Genomic DNA, 22,697 nt, shown 5'->3' with positions numbered 1-22,697 from the left:
GCAAGCATTGTTATTTCTCTGTGCATGTGTAAGGCTACCATTTATTCATTTTTATATTTCCAAAAATTTGGAATATTCCTGGAATGAATTAGGACCATTATATTTGTTTATTTAATACTGAGTGATAAAAATAAATGGCACATTTTCAGGATTATCTGGTTTCATTAGAAACCCTAGTAACATTAGAGGCTTGATCACTTTTGTGAAAGAAAAACACTTCTTCCTACATTTCCTTTGCCTCTTCATAAACTAAGTTTTAAAAGATTATGGGTCTTGCTCACATGTGTACACTGAAAACCAGGTCATGTTTTCCAGTAACTAGTTCCTATATCATACTGTTTCGATGATCAGCTCAAAAACTGTAACACATGACTTTCAGTGCCCACACAACACACCTGAATAAACAATGAGTCTAGTATGTTACTATTTTGTATGTGTGACATGTGATGTACCATCTGGGGGTGTAAACTAACAACTGAGTAGCTAAAACAATGAGCATTCTGGAGCCTGCATGCCAGACTAAATAGATGAGTTACAGAGTAGATCTGGAAAAACATTGTCTTGAGCCTTACATTATGAAGCAAGGACAGCTTAGAATTGTTTATGTAACTCCTATCCTGTGCCTTTGGGGCTCTATTTACACTTTTTTTTTTTACTCTGGGTGTCAGGTAGAGCTCTTTGTGAACAACACTGCTGAAAGTTGTAGAATTACAATCCAGTAAGTCTAAGAAGCTGAATGTCAAGTAAGCCTGTGCTTTAGTTAGGCCTTGTCTTGAAATTCAGTCATACATTTTCTGGCTGTGTCACATTATTTTTGTCAGGTTATTTGTTTCTGAGACTGGATATTCCTAGATATAGATAACACTGCCTTCTAATGGGGTTATGGTAAGTTAAATCAGGTGTATGGCTTGCCTAAGACACCAGTGCTCAGTGTTAGTTCCCTTCTCTACTGGGGTTTAAGGGAAGAATGAGAAGGAAGGAGAAGAGGGAAGAGCCTGAGCCTGGGTAAGGCATAGTTCATTTTTTACAATAACCATTTTCAATGATCTTAGGTTACTATTGTATTTGTAATGCATGGGACAATGTCTGTCACAGAAACATGGTAGGCATTGACATCCACTGATGGTAAACATAAGTCTCCCACTCGACTCATTCATGTATAGAAGAGGAACACTGTACTACATTAACTATACATTAGGTCAACAAAACAGGTTGTGTGAGTTGGCAGCAGTGACTGGACATAATGGCTAACAAGCAGACAGGACATTCCCTAAATCCAGTGGGACAAAATAAGTTCTGTGACAGAGGAATCTAGTGAACGTATATAGTGTCTATGGAAGTTTATACCAGGTGGCAAATCTAGTTCTCTAAATTTCTATTTTCTGAATTCCTACCCTCATTTCCATTTCCAGCAAAAATATATTTTCTCACACTACAGATCAGGATTGATGAGTCAGTCATTTACTGAATGGGGGAAGAGAGTTCTACTTCTTTAATATAAAATAATTCAACCCTGGGGAACTTCTAAATACAACTTGATGTGTTCATTCAGATGGCATGACTGGATATCCTTTGGGCTAACTAGGGAATGGATAACATATGAGTAATTATCCCTCCAGAGCACCAGGCATTTCTCACAACTTTTACACTCTATATAATAGAATGATGAGTATTTTCCTTTGTTCTGATGTCACTTTGGGGCCTAGAGCAGGACAATGGAGCTGATGACCAGGGCTAGGAGCATTCTTCTTGTCTTAGTGTTTCAAGTAATCACCGAATGGGATAGTAATGATGCTTTATACATCTGATAAAGATTATGATGGGTTTTGCCTCTTTCCTTTTAGATCAACGGAGGACCTACAATTACTACACCACATTGCCATTCACAAGTGACAAGCTATATTCTGAGTTTGGAAGAGAGGCTTCTAAAAATTTCACAGAAATGAGCCAGAGAATTGAAACTATGGTGAGTAGCTTTTTTTTCCCCTATGTTTACGACACAGAGTTTATCCTTCTGAAATATCCAATCAGCTGATTCCCTGCATATCTCTGAAAATTGATAGGAAGTCATACATAAGGGATCAGAAACAAAACTCACATTAGCTGATTTAGAAAAATCCATCAGCAGGCCAAACCACGTAGCATCTAGCCATTCATGAATGTCCCTTCCACTGTCCCTTTCTACACTTATATATTACTTTTGATCAACACAGTGCAGAAATTCTGGAGATGTGAGGCTGACCCAGAATAAGGTTCTTTCACATAGACATCCATTCTAGGGGAGAGTTCTGAACACAAGAATGTCAAGATTAAAACCATCTAGACCCATAGACAAACACTGTGCTTTACTTGCAGACGTATCTAATGCATCAGTTTGGTGCATACAAGGCATTGGTAGTCATCCTGGGGGAGGAGTCAATAGTTAAGAAAACAGAAAAACTGCAGCACAGAAAAAAGGATGAAGGCCTGAGTGGTGAATTCCCATCACCATGTTACCTAGACAACAATTTGCAAGTTTCTCGGCTACTGAGATAACTTATGGTATGATGTGATGGAAATAAAATTGAAGAGCAACTTCTACCATTAACTGTCAATCAGTGACATGTCAGTGTGTGGCAGGTCACCTTTCATTCCAGACAAATATCCTTGTGTGTTAATTTAAGTATTAAATTAATATAATTTGCAAAAATGTCTTAGGATTTCAATATTCTGAATAGGGACATAATGGAATAATTTGCATCACCCTGTTTTTGTTGCTACAATGAAATATTTCAATAGTTCATTTCCTAATAAATGGAGGTTTATTTTGGTTCATGGATTAGAAAGTGCTAGGCCAAAGGGTTGCATCTGATGATGGCCTTCCCTTCTTGGCAGATTCAGCAGGGGGCCTTACCACATCACCAGACAAAAGACAGAGAGCACTTGAGTAGTGAGTCTCTTCTACTCTCTCCCTCTCTTCGGAGCCACCAGGATTCAATCTGGGCTCTGCCCTAACAACCATATCTAATCTGACTCACCTCCCAAATGCCACACCTTTAAACACCATGGTTTTTCACTCTCTTACTACATTACAATGGGGATTAAATTTCAGTGTGAAGCCCTGGGAGGCGTTCCAACCATGTCTAAACTATAAATGGACCAACACCCTTTCACAGAAACTGTGTAGTTCTCTGAATTCCTGGTGACTTGTGTACTCAAGAGGGAAACATCAAAAGCAGCTCTTCTCTAATGTTAATACACATGTAAAGTAAGGAAAGGTAATGGAGCCCCAGAAAGTCGACATGTCACTGTATCCCTTGTTTTTTGTGCCATTTGCTCAAATAAATTTTCTAAGATTCAAATTGATACAGTCTACAGGAATATAGATCTTTAGTACTTTCCAAATCAATAATAATTTAGAAATTACTTGATAAAAATAAACCCTTAGGTGAAAACTTCCAAGAGACCCAATACAGGACATATCTGTACTATTGTCACTGTAGCATCAGTTCTGGAGGGTAGATTCAGGAATCAAGGAAATATAAGGACAGAAGAAAAAGCTAACTCTTTCTGCAAAACACCAGTCTGCACTCACCATGTCTCAAGAATATCCGCACTCAGACAACAAGAAGTACCTGAAATCTTTACTTACTCAAGCCCTGATGTTTAGAGTTTAAGTTCATTTGAACTATTGATAGCAAGAAATAGCTTCACAAAAATACTTCTGTCATCTTACTAGAGAAACTTTGTAGCTGGGGTTGTTCAGAGCTTCAATTCATGGGACTTTCTCAGAGCATTTTCAGTGCTGAGTTGGACACTCTGTATGTGAGCACACTTAGTCACTGTCTCATACAACACTGATGCACATTCCTACAACCAGCTGCCACTTAGGAAAATTACCTCATTCCTTTTCCAAAACAGGAGTCCAAACAATTTTTTCTCCTTTAAATCATTTTGCTCAGGCATTTTGTCACAGTGACAGAAATTTCAAAAATTAAAGTAAATGCTTCATTTTCTTTTTCTGTCTCCAGTAAGAGTTCTTAACTCAGGAAGTAGAGGGTAAACTGTCTTAAGGAAACAGCACACTCACTGTCTTTCATATCCTGTGAACAGAACTTGTAGGTCCACACTGGCCTCACTCTGGCTGTCATTCTGAATAGAATTCGGCTCTCTGAACTTGCTAGGATACCACAGAGGAGTCTTCAGCTTCAGTACATTGTGAATGTTCTCAATGTGTTTTGTTTGTCTGCTTGCTTTGTCTTGTACTTTAATTTTCGCTAGAGCATTGGATTAACTTGAAGAATTCCAGAAAACCATTCTTATTGACATATTTAAATGTCTTCAAACAGGTGAAAAATGCATTTTATAAATCTCCATTGAGGGGACAACTGGTCAAAGCTCACATTATCAAGTTCAGGTATGTAGACCGAAGATGTTATCCTGTATTTAACTTGATGAGGAAATTGTTTTTTAATGCTGAAGTTTCTAACTTGGTCAGTAATAAATATATATTAAAGTACTAATGATGTGATGTGATTCAGTTTAACAAGGATTTATTCACATGCTGTATGAAATCCATGTGCTAAAGTGTACTTTATTTAGTTTCTAATTTAAAAATGAACATTTGCAAGATGCCTGATGAAGGCAGAGGTATAATTGGTGCCAATGCTATAGCATGTGTGTGTGTGTGCTATAGTGTGTGTGTGTGTGGGGGGGGTAGAGGAGAAGAGAGAGAGAGGAAGGGAGTAAGGGAGGGAGAGAGAAAACTAATTATTACAACTGGGGACTAATTTAACAGCAAGCACTAGCCTGGAAAATGAGATCTTTATGTCTTCATGTCTTGTATTACCCACCCTCATCCTAGTTAATTCAACCTAGTTTTTTTTCTATTTACATTTTTATCCTCCAAACATTTACCTAAGAGGATTTCAGAGCTCTTATCAATTACTGCTAAATAGGCAAGGTCAGAACATAATTTTCTACTGTTGGTTTGTGTTGGGGAAAAGGTCTTGCTATGTAGTCCAGGTTTGCCTTGAACTCTCAATCTTTTTGCCTCAGTCTTTGGATTACATGGCAAAACACAACATTGTAAGTAAAATGCTACTTACGGGTTTTAAATAATCTATTCTAGCACACATTATTCATGTTTTTCAAAAGTAGGGTAAGCACTTTATCATATTATCCAAATGGTACTACTCTGAATTAATTCCCAGTCTGTGATTAGCTGACATCTCTGAGGCATTGATGACTTTCTCCTGAAGAATTCTATACCTGAGATAGCATCCCTTTTGGATATCTCTCTACTTCTTAAATTTCTATCATCTTAAAAGGCACATCATCCACATGGCATCTTATGCTGATTGGAATCTAAGATTTTATGTCCAGTCTGAATGGTTTTCCTGATTTCTTTAACTAGTTGCCTGTTCCTGAACACCTGGCAAAAGGCTGTATGGTGAATTCCCTAACTTAAGAAGAATTTAATCACACCACTGAGAGACCTGCCATTGCCACACAAGCCTGTTTCACCTGGGCGCCATAGTTCATAAAATAACTAAGCACCATCGGCTTTATTTCCCCAAGTCACTTTCCAGCTTGCCCACTCATCTTAGCAATCCTGCTATTGCTTGTTCTTCCTGCTTTTGGTGCTGGAGCATGAAGAAGCACAGGTTTAGGGGAAGAATGGGCAAATGGAGAACCAAAGAGTTAAAACACTAGCTGAGCACAGGAGCTGAGAAAGTGAGTCTGATCTGATGAAAGGACAGGAAGCCTGAGCTCAAGAATGTTTAAGTGCTAGGAAAACACAGTGTTATAGAAAAAGAAAACCAAAGAACCAAGCACAATAACTCTACTCACAAATTTCCTCCCTCCATCAATTCTTTCCGTTCTCTCCCTCCTCCTCTTCCTTCTTTATATTTTTGGACAATAGTAAAGAATATGATGGAGTGTCAGCTCACATGTTGCTGATCTTCCGAATTCGCTATACTGAGGATCCTGAATCTGTGCATCAAATTGTCGAATACGTTCTGCGTGAAAAGCTGAAACACGCTGCAGGACCCCCCAACGTTGATCCTGAATCAGTTGAAATTAAAAGTAGGTTGCTTTGCTTACATAGTATAATTCTAAAATAGCTTTGGACATTCAGTTAAAAAGTCTTTTGTCCTTTAATTGCTGAGGTCCTGACAACTGTAAGTTATTGCTTTGGAACTAAATGATATTAATGAACCATTTTCATCCGTGAAAGTGTTCTCAACAAAAGCCTCCCATGTAGGCTTTCATTATCTCATGAGAAGTGTCTTTATTGTGCCTTGCATGTTGGATACATGGAAAAAGTGGTTTTGAATATTCTTCTGCAGTGTGTTGCTTCCATCATAAGTTCTGAGAGTATGATGTAAGGGGAGTTTTAACATACTTTGTCATAGCTATTTTCTTAAGACCTTTTCCAGTGAACAACTGTGTTTCACATATATTCATTGTTGTGTGTTTTACAGCTGTAGTTGAGTAGATTAAGGTAGATATTTTTATTTTTCTGGCACCACAAAGAACTATGTATAGTGGGAAATTACCAATACGGAGTCAGGTAGAAATATAAGGGTATTTAATAGGGAAAAGCCTTACTTACAGAGCGACCTAGCCAGCCGGCGTGGCAGCAGCGTGGTCAGACACACCTGTAGCCAGCCCCTAAGTAGGCGTGGCTACAGCTTCTCCTACAACTACGCAATAGCATTTTATAGTTTATGAGAGTACAGTTGTCCACTTGGTTCATGGGTTCCATATCCATGGAGTCAGAAAAGCATACTATTTTTATACAACCAAAAATATTAAAAATGTTCTTACTGAATACACACACTTTTTTTGTTATTCTTTAAGAATGTAAACAACTGCTATCTGTACGGGATTTATATTATCAGGTACTCTAGGTAATCTAGAGAGATTTAAAACATATAGGAAGATGTATATATGTTACATTAAAATACTTAACCATTTTAGAGCATGGCTGGTGTTTTGACATCTTTGGGAATGTCCTTACAGTAATCCTCTGAAGATGCTGAAGGACAACTGTATTTCATCTTCATTGCAACACAATGAGAATAGTACACAAAGCTAAGCTGGCTATTTCTAGTTCCCTTCCTCATATGACACATCCTTTCAAAGCTTTTTGTCTTGGGCTTATTGATGAGGAAAGAAAGACTTGATAGAGAAAGAACTATAGATTTCTTTATCTTTATTTATTTATTTATTTTATATTTATCAGTATGGTTATTTTCCCTATCTTTCTTTCAGTATGGTTATTTTCAGCTAAAACAATTAGCTAATACATGCAAAAAAGAAAAAAAAAAAAACAACCAAACAACCAAACAAAAAACCCCCCAAAACAATGATAGGGTGCCATGTTCATTTGTGCTTATTAGAATGCCATTGCTTTCTTCTTGGGTTTTTTTTTTTTTTAACAAATTTTAGTTCAAACACAAACATGTCCTTCTCTACTGCAGTGCCCCCTCCATTTTTGGTACTGAGTTTAACACACTTGTCTTCTACTTGTTTTGAGTCTTGCTATGTTCACACATGTTGTATGTTCACCAGGATTCTGACTTTACAGAGCATCATACTGGTATATTCAAGGGACATCATGGACACACAAATTCCATATTCCACATGGAATGTGTTTGAATGTCACATTGGACTTCCCTTTCAAAACACACATTTCAAGATAAATTTTAGGGTAGTAATAGAATAACGTGAAAACAAGCACGGAACTCTTGGTAGTATGGGAGCAGATAAAACCCAAACTTTTAGAAAGAAGTTGGGGTAGAGAATAGATTATATGAAACAGACTACTAAGTAGCTGAATAGTAACTGAGGTTCAATAATCAGTCCCCTATGTCTTCCATTTCCACACAATGGCAAGATGGGGAAAGCAAAAAAGCTGGAGAGATGGCTCAGAGGTTAAGATCATTGGCTGCTCTTCCAGAGGACCCGGTTCAATTCTCAGCACATATCTTCCTGTAACTCCAGTTTTAGGGAATCTGACACCTTCACAGAGACATACATGCAGGCAAAACACGAATGCACATGCAATAAAAATAAATAAATGGAAAAGAAGAATGTCTGTAATTCAGACCTCAGCATGTCAAAGTTATTAACCAGAAGAAAAACTAAGAGATTAATAGGATTTTTGCATTTAGAACACCTGTTCTGCTATATGTGTTCAAAGAGAATAGATGATCCCTGGAAAACTATTAGGTCAGGAATATGAGCACTTAGGCTATTCTGTACCTCTTGCTTGAGCAAGTGTTTGCATGTGACTAGGTCCTGACTTCTGAGTTCACTGAGGTAAGGATCTGGCTGAGTTGAGTGGGAAGCTGTGGGCAGACTTGTATCTAAAAGCCTAACAGTTACATATATACATAGTTTTACCAAGCATCTCATATGCTTGGTAAAACTATCATTTCATTTAAGGAATCAGTATTATAGTTTAATATTTATCAGAGAGAGGCCATGGACTCCCAGAATCTTATTTTCTGTTAGAAAACTCACATTCTTAGGTTTCAACACAAAACTCATAAGTCAGCATTATTGAGAAATGCAGCAGTAATCTACATTATAAACAGATTACCTGTGTGCTTCTTATCTATACCAGAGTTCCAGGATCATTGTTCATGCTTCCTCTCCTAGTTGAAACAGTAAAAATAATGCATGTCTGTGATAACCTAACTACATTTCTTTCCTTATAACCCAAAGAGCTGTCTTAGAAATGCATCAGCTGTCTAGTGTTACAAACTCAGACAGTGAAGATTTTGTTAAGGTCACCCTAACCCTGTTTACCATTTGTTTGTATTTCAGAAATCAACAAGACAGAAACAGACAACTATCTCAACCATTGTAAGTTGAATGTATTTTTAAAGATTGCATTGCCTGATTGGAAAAAGGTAACGTTCTAGAACAGTTACATGGGCTTTGTGTTGAGACTGCAGAGATAGCGTTTGGATGATTTGTATATAGCTCATGGCACTCTATTTTGTCTCTGAGATCTGCTAAGGAATAGCAAAATTGGGAGAACTTCAGATTGGGTGTACAGGTGCCTGTGTCCATGGGAACAGGAGTGAGTTGGACAACTGTTAGAGAGGTAAAAATATTCTCTTTGCATGTGTTTATATTTATATTTTTCAACATATAACATTGAGCCACATGCTGTTATTTTTCACCTAGGGATATTAACTTAATGTCAAACTACTTTAAATAAAGTCATCTTGATATTTCTTGTTTATAATAGAAATTGCAGATAATTGTGGACTTGTGGAATATTTGATAAAATTAAATATGATGAAAATTTAAAAGTCTTGATTCTAGACCTAATCCTTCACTCTCTCAGAGCAGACCAGTCACTGTGGCTCAAAGAATAAATTTAATATATACACAAGTGGTAGGAGGGCATTTATCATTTTTTTAAATGGAAGGTGGTATGATGAGATGGCTCTGCAGGTAAAGGCACTTGCTGCTATGCCTGACAACCTGAATTCAATCCCTAGGGCTCACATGGAAGAAGCAGGGGACCAAATACTGTAGGCTGTTATCTGGCCAGCACACACACACAGTAATAGATACACACACACACACACACACACACACACACACACACACACACACACGCACACGCACACGCACACGCACACGCACACACACACTAAGTAAATAAAGGTAATTAAAAATTAAAACAAATCTCAGAATATTGATTAGTTTATGAATTCACTAAGCCTAGAACCAAAAATATAATCCCATTATCTAAATAACATATTCTTGCCACCAATAACAAGGATGTGCTGGTTCAGTGTTAGCCAAAAGGGATGCAAAATGGGCAACATATACCTGCTCAAAGCAGCTTAAATCTTACAAGATGAATAGGCGTTGACTAAATAAAATGTTATCACTTACATAATGATAAAAACATGAGAAAATGTTTGATCTATTGAATCACACAGTAAAAGAAAATTGGGATGCTTAAACAACTGCTATTGCTATCTCCTGTCTACTTGGCAGGTTGTGGGACACGGCGAAATAAATCTACAGCACAGACTAGTCTCAGGATTGTTGGTGGGACACAAGTAGAAGAGGGAGAATGGCCATGGCAAAGTAGCCTGCAGTGGGATGGGTCGCATCGCTGTGGAGCAGCTTTGATCAACAACACATGGCTCGTGAGTGCTGCTCATTGCTTTCGAACGTAAGTTGTGAACTTTGAGGATGGAGTGGAAGGAAAATGCATGTGGTTTTACATTATATAATCATGAATTTTGAGAGAAGTAAGTTTGCACAAATCAAAAATAATACGTTCATCAGAAAACATGGTGGAACTCTCAGAAAACTTAGTAGGAGGTTTTATAGTCTCTTGAAATGAAAATGGTATCAGTGTACATTGTTGTGGTATAATTACTCATTGAGAAATTTATGATGGTTTTCCAAAGAACATATATGACCTTTAAGTCATGTTTGAATTTTGAGCTTGTTATCAAAGAGAACTGATGGTCACTAAGTGTCTTTATAAGAACCAATGTTGCACAGATGGTAGTTTTGATTCCTATGAGGAAATTCCAAGAAGAAGGACAAGGAAGTATGAAGCAAGTTGGAAGTGTTGAATTTTACAACTAAATAGCTGATTTATATTAGAAGCAATGTTGGCTTTTCAATCTGGCATCAAGATATTGTCAATACCCACAGTACTAATGCTTTTGAAAGTTATGCATGAACTATGTGGATTTCAGAAAATATATATCCTTGCAGGAAGAGGATGTGGGGCATGTAGAATATATTTACTTTCATTCTATGCAGAATTTTCTTTCATGTGTTGCTTGTAGTCACTTATGGCAAAGGCACCTGGATCTACAGTGGACACCATGATTCATGGTGTGACATGTAACCTAGGAAAAGCATTCTTTGTGGCTTTCTAACTGGCTTGAACCCAGAGCTCAGTTTTCCGATTGGAAAGAGTTTATTTCTGTTGATATGAACTACAACTTAAAAAATTAAATTTTATACTGATACCTTCAGATAAAACCATTCATTACAAATTATTACATTAATATCAAGGTAAGCTAGAATTTATTATTACTACTATTTTTTGGTAGGCATAAGGACCCATCCAGATGGACTGCTTCCTTTGGAGCAACAATACAACCTCCAAAACTGAGGACAGGCCTTCGAAGGATAATCGTTCATGAAAAATACAAATACCCATCGCATGACTATGACATTGCACTTGCAGAGCTTTCTAGGCCGGTCCCCTGCACAAATGCAGTGCACAAGGTTTGTCTCCCTGATGCAAACCATGAATTCCATCCAGGGCAGAAGATGTTTGTGACAGGATTTGGAGCATTGCAAAATGATGGTGAGCATCTGGAGGGAAAATCAAGTCACAGTGACCTAATTTGGAGTTCCAAGGCATTTAAAGAAATGAGAATTATGACAAAGTATGTTGATTGTTCATGTGGACTCAGGCTAAGGCAGGCTTTAAGCCACTTAGAAGATGCATACATTCTTTCCCACCTTCAGCTTCTGTTTATTGCATTGCTGCTGTTACTGTAATGATGTTGTAAGGTATGTGAAGGGGCAAATACGCCTGTTGGACACTGAATTTATTTTTCCTTAATGAACATATGCATCTTTAGTGTGTGTGTGTGTGTGTATGTATGTGTGTGTGTGTGTGTGTGTGTGTGTGTGTGTGTAGGGGGGGCTATATATTTGTATGCTTTGTGTGTTCTCTGATGTGAGTGTGTGTATAGGCCGGAGGATGATGTCAGAATGTTTTATTCATCCTTATCCACATTATTTATTTAGAGACAGGATATCTTTTTTATTCTTTTCTTGTACATTACATCCCTACCTAAGTTTCCCCTCCCTCTACTCCTTCTAGCTTCTGCCTACCTCACCTTTCTCTGAGATCCACTCCTTCTCCATCTCCTTTCAAAAAAGGAGCCTATTTCCCGGGTATAGCAAATGAACATGGCATTACAAACTACAATAGACTAGGCACAAACCATCATGTCAAGGTTGAGGTGACACTAGGAGGAAAAAGGTCCCAAGAACAGGCAAATGAGCCAAAGACAGCCCACTCCCACTATTGGGAATCCTAGAAGAACACTAAACTATGCAACCATAACATATATACAGATGGCCTAGCTCAAATCCATGAAGGCTCCCTGATGGTCACTTCAGTCTCTGTGAGCCCAGGTGAGCCCTGCTAAGTTAATTCTGTGGAATATGTTCTCACAGTGTCCTCCACCCCTCTGGCTCCTACCCCTTTCCTACAGAGTTCCCCAAATTCTGCCTACTGTTTGCCTGTGGGTCTCTGCATTTGCTCCTATCCCTTGCTGGATAATGCCTGTTTGATGAAAATTGGGCTAGGCACTGATCCATTAGTATAGCAGATAATCATTAGGAATTGTTCCATTGACTTTTTTTTTTTTGGCAGCTGTGTTTGGTTCTATCCTGGATCTCTGGGTTGTCTATCCTCTTGTTCCTGGCCATTAGGCAGTATCAGGTGTGGGCTTCCTCTTGTAGCATGGCATTTGTTGGCCATTTCCATAAGTCTGTGCCACTATTACCCTTGCACATCTTGTAGGACATATTGTATATTGAAGGTTTTGTGGATAGGCTGATATCCCAGTCCCACTGCTGGAAGACTTGCCTAGTTATAGATGATGGCTAGTTCAGACCCTGTAACCCCCATTACTAGGAGTCTTTGCTAGGGTCACTTTTATGGACTACAAGGAGTTTCCACTGCACTAGGTTTCCACACTGCCCCCCAAATGTCCTCCCTACACTCCCTGCCTCCACCTGATCCTGCCTGTTCCCAATCCCACCTGCTCCGAGTCTACCTGCAAAATCTATTCTACCTCTCCTTCCCAGGAAGATCCATGCATTCCCCCTTGAGCCCTTCTTGTTACTTAGCCTCTGGGTCTGTGGATTGTAGCACAATTACCCTTTACATAACAGCGAATGTTCACTTACAAGTGAGTGCATACCATGTTGTTATTTCTGGATCTGGATTACCTCACTCAAGATGAATTTTTTTCTAGTTCCATCCATTTGCTTTCCAATTTCATATCAACATTTTTAACAGCTGAGCAATACTCCATTGTGTAAATATACCACATTTTCGTGTCTTCTTCTTTTGGTGTTTTGAGACAGAGTTTCTCTGTGTAGCCTTTGCTGTCCTGGAACTCTCTTTGTAGTCCAAGCTGGCCATGAATTTGTAGAGATCCACCTACTTCTGTCTCCCAAGTGCACATTTTCATTATCCATTCTTTGACATCTAGGTTGTTTCCAGTTTCTGGATACTACGAATAAAGCTGCTATGAACATAGTTGAGCAAATATCCTTGTGGTAACATGAAGTTTCCTTTAGTTATATGCCTAAGAGTAGTATAAGCTGGGTATAGTTTTTTCCCCATTTGGAGGCCCACCACTCAGCTTCCAAATACATACATGAAGACTTATTCTTACTTAAGAATGCCTGGCCTTAGCTTTTCTTGTTTCTAGCTAGCTTTTGTAACTTAAACTATCCCATTTCTCTTTAACTATATTTTGCATCTGGGCTTTTTACCTTTCTTTATATATCATCTTTCTTTCCTTCTTATTCCATGACTGGCCCCTGGCATCCTTCTATACTCTTTTTCTAGCTCCTTGCTTTTCTCTGGAGCCTAGATTTCTACCCCTACAATTATTCTCTCTACTTGGCAGTGCTGTCTACCTCTCCTGCCTACCTATTGGCTGTTCAGCTCTTTATTAGAGCAATCAGGTGTTTTAGGCAGGCAAAGTAATACGGCTTTACAGAATTGAACAAATGCAACCTAAAACATTGCAGCATATCTCTGTATTATTAAACAAACATTCCATAGCATAAACAAATGTAACACACCTTAAAATAATGTTCCACAACAGCTGAGTCTTGTGATATATTGATTCCCAGTTTCCTGAGGAACCAACCACTATATTGATTTCCATAGTGTCTGTACATGTTTGCACTTCTACCAGCAACGGAGGACTGTTCCTCTTGTTCCACATCCTTGCCAGCATAAGCTGTCAGTTGTGTTTTTGATAGGGTGCCTTAGTGAACCTAGATCTAGCTGTTTCAACTATACTGGCAGCCAACAAACCTCTAGAATCCACCTGTCTCTGTCTCCCCAGCACTGGTGTTTCAAGCATATGATGCCACTGAATTTTATACTAGACAATTGGCCATGTGAGAAATTAGGGTTTGTTGATATACCTAATTGTGAAGATTAAGTAATCATCCACCAAACAAAGTCACTAGTTAGAAAGTTTAAACTAGTTAGAAAGAACTCCTTCAAATATTACTGTTCTTAAACACTCCCCCACACGTATATTGTCATCTTATCTATTTATCTATTTAAAACACAGTTTTTTGAGGTTCATAAAATACACATATCTATAAAGATGACTGTCTTTTCTCAGGTTTCACCCAGAATCACCTTCGGCAAGTACAGGTGGACTACATAGACACGCAAACCTGCAATCAACCTCAGTCTTACAATGGTGCCATCACTCCTAGAATGTTGTGTGCTGGCTTCTTAAAAGGAGAGAAAGATGCATGCCAGGTATGGGCTTGCCTACTAGTATACTATACAAAGACTTGTGTACCTTCATTTACTCAATTTCCTTCAGTGGTTACATTTACACAACTATGATAAAATTATAGGGAGATACAGTTAAATAACATCTGGGGAGTAGACAGTGGCACAAAAATGCATCTAGGTATATGGTGTTTTGCTGCCTAAGACAGATTTGTGGAATTTCCATTACAGTCAAGATGGAATCTATTCAATTACTCTGAAGATGTACATTGGGTAGTAAACCCTTGCCCCTCCTGCCATCTCTAATATCACACAATTGCTATTTTTCTCTATCTCTATAATCCTGTGATTTTCAGAATGTTAAAAAAATCACATAATTACTTGTTTTGGAATTCCATTGGCTTCATCTGCTACTACTCTTATCTATTTCTTTGTAGAAAAAATGCAGCAATTACCCTAACTTGTTTATGTAAATACATATATGTGATATATACTTTATCACACTCCACTGCTATTAACATTTTATTCATTTGAATGGAGTGTAGGATAGAAAATCTACCTTCCTTTAAATCTCTATCATCCTTTTTTATTAAATATTATTAAGTATAAATATTTAAATTTCTTCTTTGTGGAGTTATATTAGGTAATGTTTCCCTTCATTGCTAAGCATAAGTCAGGTATTCAGGTGGAGAAGACAAATCTGTTTACTCAAAGATTTTCATGTCCCTTTCATTTCTAAGATTCCTTTTCTGTTTTAGGAGCTTCCTGTAAGCACACTTTTGATGTAGGTATGTTGATGACAATGTTGTTACTATTTTTGTAGAATAGTTTTGCCAGATACAAAGTTTGAGACAGATAGTTCTCTTTGGGCCCTTGCATCATGGCTTCCTTGAGAGATGAGCAGTCTACAGCCACCAGATTTGCCTGAACAATCCATCATGTATTCAAGGATTTTCCTTTGTCTGTACAGAGGCTTGATCCTCTGTCTTAACATGTATTTCCTTGTCTTTATTCCATCTCAGAGTTTACTCAGTTTTTCTGAATCCATAGGTTTATGTCCTTTGCTAGCCCTAGGGAATTTTCTTTCAATTCCTTTTTGAGTTCTACTTTCCCCCTCCCTGTGTTCTGAGACTTTAATGTGATGTTTCTGGTGATAGTCCCAGAGGTTCATGAATTCCTTGTTGTTTCCACTTTCATTTTCTCTGTTATTTGCTTGGGTAAGTTCTTTAATTTGAGTCAAGTCACTATCCTCACAATGTCTTTCTTCCACAAAGCTCATCTGCTGAACTGTGTTTTAAGTTTTGGTTATTAAATTACTAAGTTCTGGGGTTTTTATTTTATTCTCTTTTGTGTCTAGGTATTCTTTGTTGAGATTTCTCTTATTTATTATTTCTTTAGTTTTCATTGATCTTACACACTGAGATACTGTAACTTTTAAAAAGGGATGCTTTAAGATGTTTGTGTCACCTCAGAGCTGGTGGTTGGATATTGCCTTTTCTTGTCCAAGGGCAGAATCAAATCTACTTATTTGATTTTGTCTGATTGCCTAGTATTTCCATCTTCCCTGTCCATCCTGCTTCTGACTCATTTATTAAAGAGATTTTTGTTTGATTTGAATTTATTTATTTTATGTGTGTGAGTGTTTCACCTGCATTTATGTGCACTACAGTTGTGCCTGATGCTTATGGGGGGGTCACACAAAGGTTTTGGATTGGATCTCTTGGAAATGGAGTTTTGAATGGCTGTTAAAAAACATTTAGGTACTGAGATCCATATCCAGGTCTTCTGCAAGAACAGCAGGTGCCAAACCATCTCTCAACCATGGAATTTTTTTTCTTGAGACCTTTAAATTTAATTTTTTAATTGCACCTGTTCACAGGTTGACAAACTTGGTGACTTTTTCAGCTTCAAATAATCAGTCCGTGAATAGCAATTTACTGCTTGCTGTATTACCCCTGAGCCTTAGCCTACTTGCTTTCTTCAGCTTACATTTCAGAATAGTATAATAATTGTTTTATTTCTTGAATCCACAGTTGATTGTTTGCTTTAGCCAAATTTAGCCCAAGGAGATGGGATAACTCAGTGCCATATCTTCCAAATTAAACTCTTGTCCAAATTTAATCTCAAGTCTCCACATACGTCAAAGCCATTTCCATTAACATGTTTTAGGCTGTTAGTGTGAGATGTGAAAATTTAATTGCCATCCCAAACTCAGTAGGACTGAAATCCTATTTTTAAATACTTATTTTTATTACTTTTTAATTATGTGTATATGTGCAAGTGAGTGTAGCCGCCTGTGGAGGCTATAAGTGTTGGATATCCTGGCATTACAGACCTTTGTGAGCAGGGTATTGTGAGTACTAGAAACCACATTTGGGTCCTCTGAAGAGCAATACATACTCTTAGAAGTTAAGCCACTTCTTTAGTCTTGAAAGTTAAGGTCTCTGTGGATTTCTAAAGCTCATGTCTGTGTTCCTTATCAGCAATAGACTATCCACCACTTTCTGGTGAGTTAGGCCATATTAATAAGGAGATGACCAGAAGAAGGAATGATATGGTCTATGGTCAGCTGAATCAGCTAAGTCCACAGTACTGTTTGCTCTTCAGCTAAATGAACTTTCTGTCTGTGTTCTGAAACCCGAGGCCAAACCAGCTCCTCTGGCAGCAGAATGCCTTTCTGTGGGTAGCTGCACTGCTGTGTATTTCAATACCCTGAAGAGTAGTTAGCTGTTTTTTTTTTTAACTCTTTGGGGGCCTGCCACCCAGCTCCCAAAGAAACACATGGAGACTTACTCTTACTTATGAATGCCTGGCCTTATCTTGGCTTGTTTCTAGCCAGCTTTTCTAACTTGATTCATCCTGTTTCTCTTTAACTAAGTATAGTCTCTGGGCTTTTTACTTTTCTTTGTTCCATAAATTCCATATACCTTTTTTTCCTTCTTACTCCGTGGATGACTGGGTGGCTGGCGCCTGGTGTCTTCTCCTTTTTTGCACCTCTCTCTTTTCTAGATTTCTCCTCCTATTTATTCTCAATGTGTGGCAGCCCTGTCTATCCGTCTCCTGCCTAGCTATTGGTCATTTAGCTCTTTATTAGATCAATCAGGTGTTTCAGACAGGAAAAGTAACACAGCTTCACAGAGTTAAACAAATCCAACATAAAAAATGCAACACATTTTTGTATCATTAAATTTCCCACAACATAAACAAATATAGCACATCTTAAACTAATATTCCATAACAGTGAAGATTTGAAAACCACTAGGTTCACTATAGTTTATCTTAGGTAAATAAAATTTCTACCTTTGTGAGCTGAATTATAAATAAGTAATCTTTTCTTTTTTCCTTAGGGTGACTCCGGAGGTCCACTGGTTGCTTCAGATGTTAGAGATATCTGGTACCTTGCTGGTATAGTGAGCTGGGGAGATGAATGTGGCCAACCCAATAAGCCTGGTGTTTATACTAGAGTGACTGCCTTCCGGGACTGGATTGCTTCCAAAACTGGTATCTAAAGCAGAAATACCCAGTGGGATGAAATGGATGTCTTTGTCTGTAGGCCGTTCTTAGAGTCACAAACTGCAAAAGAAGATTTATAAATTAGGAGAACCTGAGCCATCTGAAGTGTATATTTCCTTCCCAGCTTTGCTCTTCACATGAGTGTCTTGCTGCTGCAAGATGGACTTTGCCAACCTGCACTCTTTTATTTTCTATGAGTTTCCTGTAGCCAAAATTTGGATTTGCTGCTCCAAAGTACTCACACATACAAACAATTTGAAGCTTCATTTCATCAGCTTCTTTCATATTAGTAAATTTCTACTTTTCAAGTGCAAGATAAAGAATGAAATAAAATGGAAAAAGAAAATGCTAACATTTTTTAATGTACAGAAAAGCATTAAGGATTTTAAAAAATAGAATGTGGGAAATGATCACATTTATAATGAAAGACCAGAAAACAGATGCAGCAACAGACTGATCAAAATTTCATGTTGGAGAAGAAGTTGAAGAAACAGAAAAACTAATATATAGTTTAATTTTCTTCCTAAATAACTAACAAGAGCAACATGAGAATGATTGTTTCCTGTGACTACAATAATCACACAAACTCTTTGTAGTGTACTTGTCATGAACAAATTAAAAAACTATTTTCTATTGGCATGCAGAGGATGTCAATATACAATCAGCAATGAACAAATCATTTACTTGTTTGACATTACAACATGAAAATTAATGAAGCAAAGAGGGATGAGTAGAATCTCACTGATAAATTTACTGAACATTAGGTTTGAAGGTAAATGAAAACTTTATTTCAAAATAAGCAGCATAGCTTATGCGGTAAGATAATTGTATAGTTGAGTAGAATTAAAAAGAGTCAGTCTTAACTATTGACTGTGGTAGGATTATCCCTAACCCTTTCCAAACTACAACTCTTGACTGGAATAAGGTTCAGATATTGGTGTGTAATAATAGTCACATGATTGCAGCTGGGACTTGGTCTCCTACTTTGAGATTATGGCAGACATGCTTACCTTTGCTGTAAGATTCAGCCTGGGCAGGAAAAGTGGGTTTGTTAGGTCTGTCCATGCTGAGAGGCCACTCAACTCGGATGAGACCACAGGGAAGACCTCCTGGAAGCTGCATCTAAATTGTGCAGAAGGTATCCACCTCAATACAAGACTGAAGAAAAGAAGCTGGATGCTGGCCTCCTTTGTGATTTCAGTTTGATGTGTTATTACTGAGCCAGTAGATATTCTAGATCCAAATGATCCAGACCATAAAGAAATTAGGACTGATGATGCGGCCTATGACATGTTCATGCTAAGATTTCACCAAGGTATTCAGCAGCCATCTCCTCATTGTATACAGACTATAAAAGGACATATAGTAAATCACATAGTACCATAAGGTAGCCATTTTGAAAACCTATGTTGTCATGAAAAATATTGACTTTTTTAACTCAAGTAATATTCACATTATCAAGTGATAAAATTTAGGCACTTTTCTAAAATAAGACATGAAAACTAACATGAACTGTCAATGTTTAATATTCTGAATTATTGTTGTTCTATTTAATACACTCTTTGGTGGGAAAGATGAGAAAATGATGAACTTTAGAGATATGTAAGACCATTAAAGTTAGATTAGTTTCAGAAGCCTGTTAAAAAGTGATTCATGTGGCTAGAGAGATGCTCAGAGGATAAGGACTCATGCTGTTCTTCCGGAAGACAGATTCTTGGTTCCCAGAACTCACATTGGACATATCTCAATAGATGTAACTCCAACTCCCAGGGTACCCAACACCTCTGGCATCCATGGGCACCTACCCACATCACAAACACAGACACACACATACAGAGAGCAGGAGAAATAGTCCTTAGATAAGAGACTACCAATTGTTTCTCCAATACCAAATGGTCATCCCTAAAACATACATGAAAGTAGCATTATACAGGATGAGCAGGTGGTACTTACATATGTAGAAATTATATACTATGTATGTGTATTTGTGTGTGTATATGCATATATATGTACATATATATACAAAACAATTGTTGAAAAACAGACAATGAATTTGAAAAAAAGAAGAAAGGATAAATGCAGGCTTGGAAGAAGGAAAGGAAAGAAATAATTAAAAATAAAATAAATTGAAAAATCTTAAAAAAAAAAAAGGGTTCCCAAAGTATCCTACTCATGTGAGCCTCTAGGTGGCACCCTACAGCTGTGGGAAGTTACAGGGAAAGCCAGAATGTAAAGATACTTGTATGTTCAAGATTCAGTCAAAGCAGAAGTCCAAATTCTGTAGCTTGGTCTCAAAAACCACAAAATAAAATTTATATTTGAAAACATATTTATAGGTGAATTCATGTTAAGTCATTTATTAGTACTCTCCAGATTTCTAGAATTTGGGTTCCAAATTAAAAATTAATATAGTGTGATTTGAGTATCTCTATAAACTAAGTTTTAAGGATTTAAATTAAATATAAGTTTTAGAGATTTAAGTTTTATGATGGTTTTGTGCTCCTTAGATAAGTGTTTGTAGCACTTCCTTATACAACACATTTAAAGAGAGAGGTTTTGTGTCACAGCAAAAAATTAAATTATTCAAATGCTATATGAGGTCATCAGTATAGTACCATACTCTTAAAATAGTAACATCTTTTGAAAACTAAAGTGGGCTTTATTGTTCTTCAGGAAATCAGTGTTAACCATATGGGGGAGGTTAAGGAGTGGTGTTTGCAGTATTTATTAATTATACAGAACAGGCATTTCTCTTCCATATCTTTTATCCCATACCACCAGTAAAGTTTACCCTATGTTATATTCTTTCAATACATGCTATTTAATGGCTCTTCTATGTATTTCATTATGCAGAAAACAGCTTTATTCAATTGTTGTGTGCCACATAACAGACACCACATGTAGGATGATGCTTCCATAAGAGTATAATGGTGCTAAGAAGTTTCTCTAATCTTCTTCGGTTGTAGCCATCATAATGCTGCAGTGCCTTGTGTTATGAATATATTTATAGCTATACTGTTGTGAACAGACCCACTACACTGTGTCATATGAAAGCATAACAAGTTAGCACTTAATAATGATAATGAATGACCATAACAATAGTTCTGTGTTCTGTAATTTTTGTTGCTAATTTAGGATGTAACCTTATATTAAAAAGTTTACTGTAAAACATTGTGCCATGTAATGCCCACCATCATCATTGTACAACTTACATTGAGCAATCGACCGCTCTTGTCTAGTTTTACATGCAGGGTATGATGTTCACTGATGTTGACGAACAGCAGTGCTGGGACCAGTTCCCTCTTATGCTCTCTGGTCCAGCTCACCTGCACCCACACTACCAGGGCCAGCTCCACTGTTTTGTCCAGGTGTGGGGCAGGGCCTGCTCTGCAGAGTGCTATAGTTGGTGAAGGGTGGGGCTAGTTCTCTCTCTCGTGAACCCAGGACCAGGTCTCCTGCCTGCCACAGGTGGGTGGCAAGGGGCAGAGACAGGGAGGGCAACTTTCCCTCACCCTTGCCACCTTATGGTATTTGAGGGAGGATCGGGCACAGCTCTCCTGCTCTTCCATCTACAGTATTAGCTCACCTGTGCCCAGCAACCAGGGTCAGCTCCACTGTGCTGCCTGGATGAGGTACAGGGCCTGCTCTCCTGACTCCTGCCGCCAGAGAAGGGCAATTCTCCCAGTCTCATGACCTCAGGGCCAGCTCTGCCACCTGTCACAGATGGTGAGGAGTGGGGGAGACGGAAGGTCTTCTCTTTCTCACCCACTCCACTGTATGACAGATGAGGTATGGGGCCAGATCTCTCATGCATGTTCGTGGGTCTGGATTACCTGCCCTCCCCTACCAGGGTCAGCTCTGCTCTGCTGTTAAGGCAAAGTGCAGGGCCCACTCTCCTGAGTGCTGCATCTGGTGAGGTACAGGGTCAGCTCTCCTACTCTTGTGACCCCAGGACCAGTTTCCTGCCTGCAGTAGGTGGTGAGGGTGTAGGAGTGAGGGGCAAGGTTTGATGAGTGAGGCTGATATCTCTCCCTCACAGAGGCCACCACCTGTCAGACAATGGAACTAGCTCTCCCATTCTCATGCCTTCGGGGTTGGCTCACCTGTATCCCAGCCAAAAGGGACAGCTCTATTTGCTGTCCAGGCAAAGTGCAGGGTCCACTTTCCCAACTGTTGTGACTGGTGAGGGGAAGGGTCAGTTCTCCCTAGTGCTGTGGCCAGTGAGGAATGGGGCCAGCTCTGCAGCCCTATCCCCATTGCTTTCAGTGGTACCAGAAGGCACGGGCATCAATGCAGACTGAGGCTGCAGACCCAGATGTGACCTTTGGCAGCAGCCCAGGCTAAGATGACACCATGGCCCCAGGTAGCAGTGCAGGCCACTTAGATCTATATGGCTACTTAAGGGACTCAGCCATCAGACACTAACATGGCCCTAGGTGGCAGGCCAGACCCCTGATGTCCATGTGGCCCTTGGTGGGAATACGGGCCATGGATATCAATCCAGACCCCAGATGCAGTTGAACCATGGACCCAGACATGATCCTTGACAGCAGCCTGGGCCTAAATATCACTATGGCCCCAGATGGCAATGCAGGTCACTTAGATAGGCATGGAACCAGTG

General features: G+C 38.6%; 1 protein-coding gene across 1 annotated transcript in view; it reads left to right on the top strand.

Annotated features, from left to right (window-relative positions):
* Nucleotides 1-18,308, top strand: part of LOC100764592 (transmembrane protease serine 11E) — a 34,095-nt gene extending 15,787 nt beyond the window's left edge. The window contains exons 3-10 of the mRNA XM_027390712.2: nucleotides 1,845-1,966; nucleotides 4,329-4,396; nucleotides 5,906-6,069; nucleotides 8,821-8,859; nucleotides 10,015-10,195; nucleotides 11,097-11,356; nucleotides 14,445-14,587; nucleotides 17,911-18,308. Coding sequence (XP_027246513.1) covers nucleotides 1,845-1,966; nucleotides 4,329-4,396; nucleotides 5,906-6,069; nucleotides 8,821-8,859; nucleotides 10,015-10,195; nucleotides 11,097-11,356; nucleotides 14,445-14,587; nucleotides 17,911-18,072 — 1,139 coding nt within the window. The 3' untranslated portion in view covers nucleotides 18,073-18,308. The remainder of the gene's footprint in view (nucleotides 1-1,844; nucleotides 1,967-4,328; nucleotides 4,397-5,905; nucleotides 6,070-8,820; nucleotides 8,860-10,014; nucleotides 10,196-11,096; nucleotides 11,357-14,444; nucleotides 14,588-17,910) is intronic.
* Nucleotides 18,309-22,697: the final 4,389 nt, after the last annotated feature.

Source organism: Cricetulus griseus, assembly GCF_003668045.3.
Source record: "Cricetulus griseus strain 17A/GY chromosome 1 unlocalized genomic scaffold, alternate assembly CriGri-PICRH-1.0 chr1_1, whole genome shotgun sequence".
Classification (NCBI taxonomy): Eukaryota; Metazoa; Chordata; class Mammalia; order Rodentia; family Cricetidae; genus Cricetulus; species Cricetulus griseus.
This window is presented reverse-complemented; position numbering and strand designations above follow the sequence as displayed.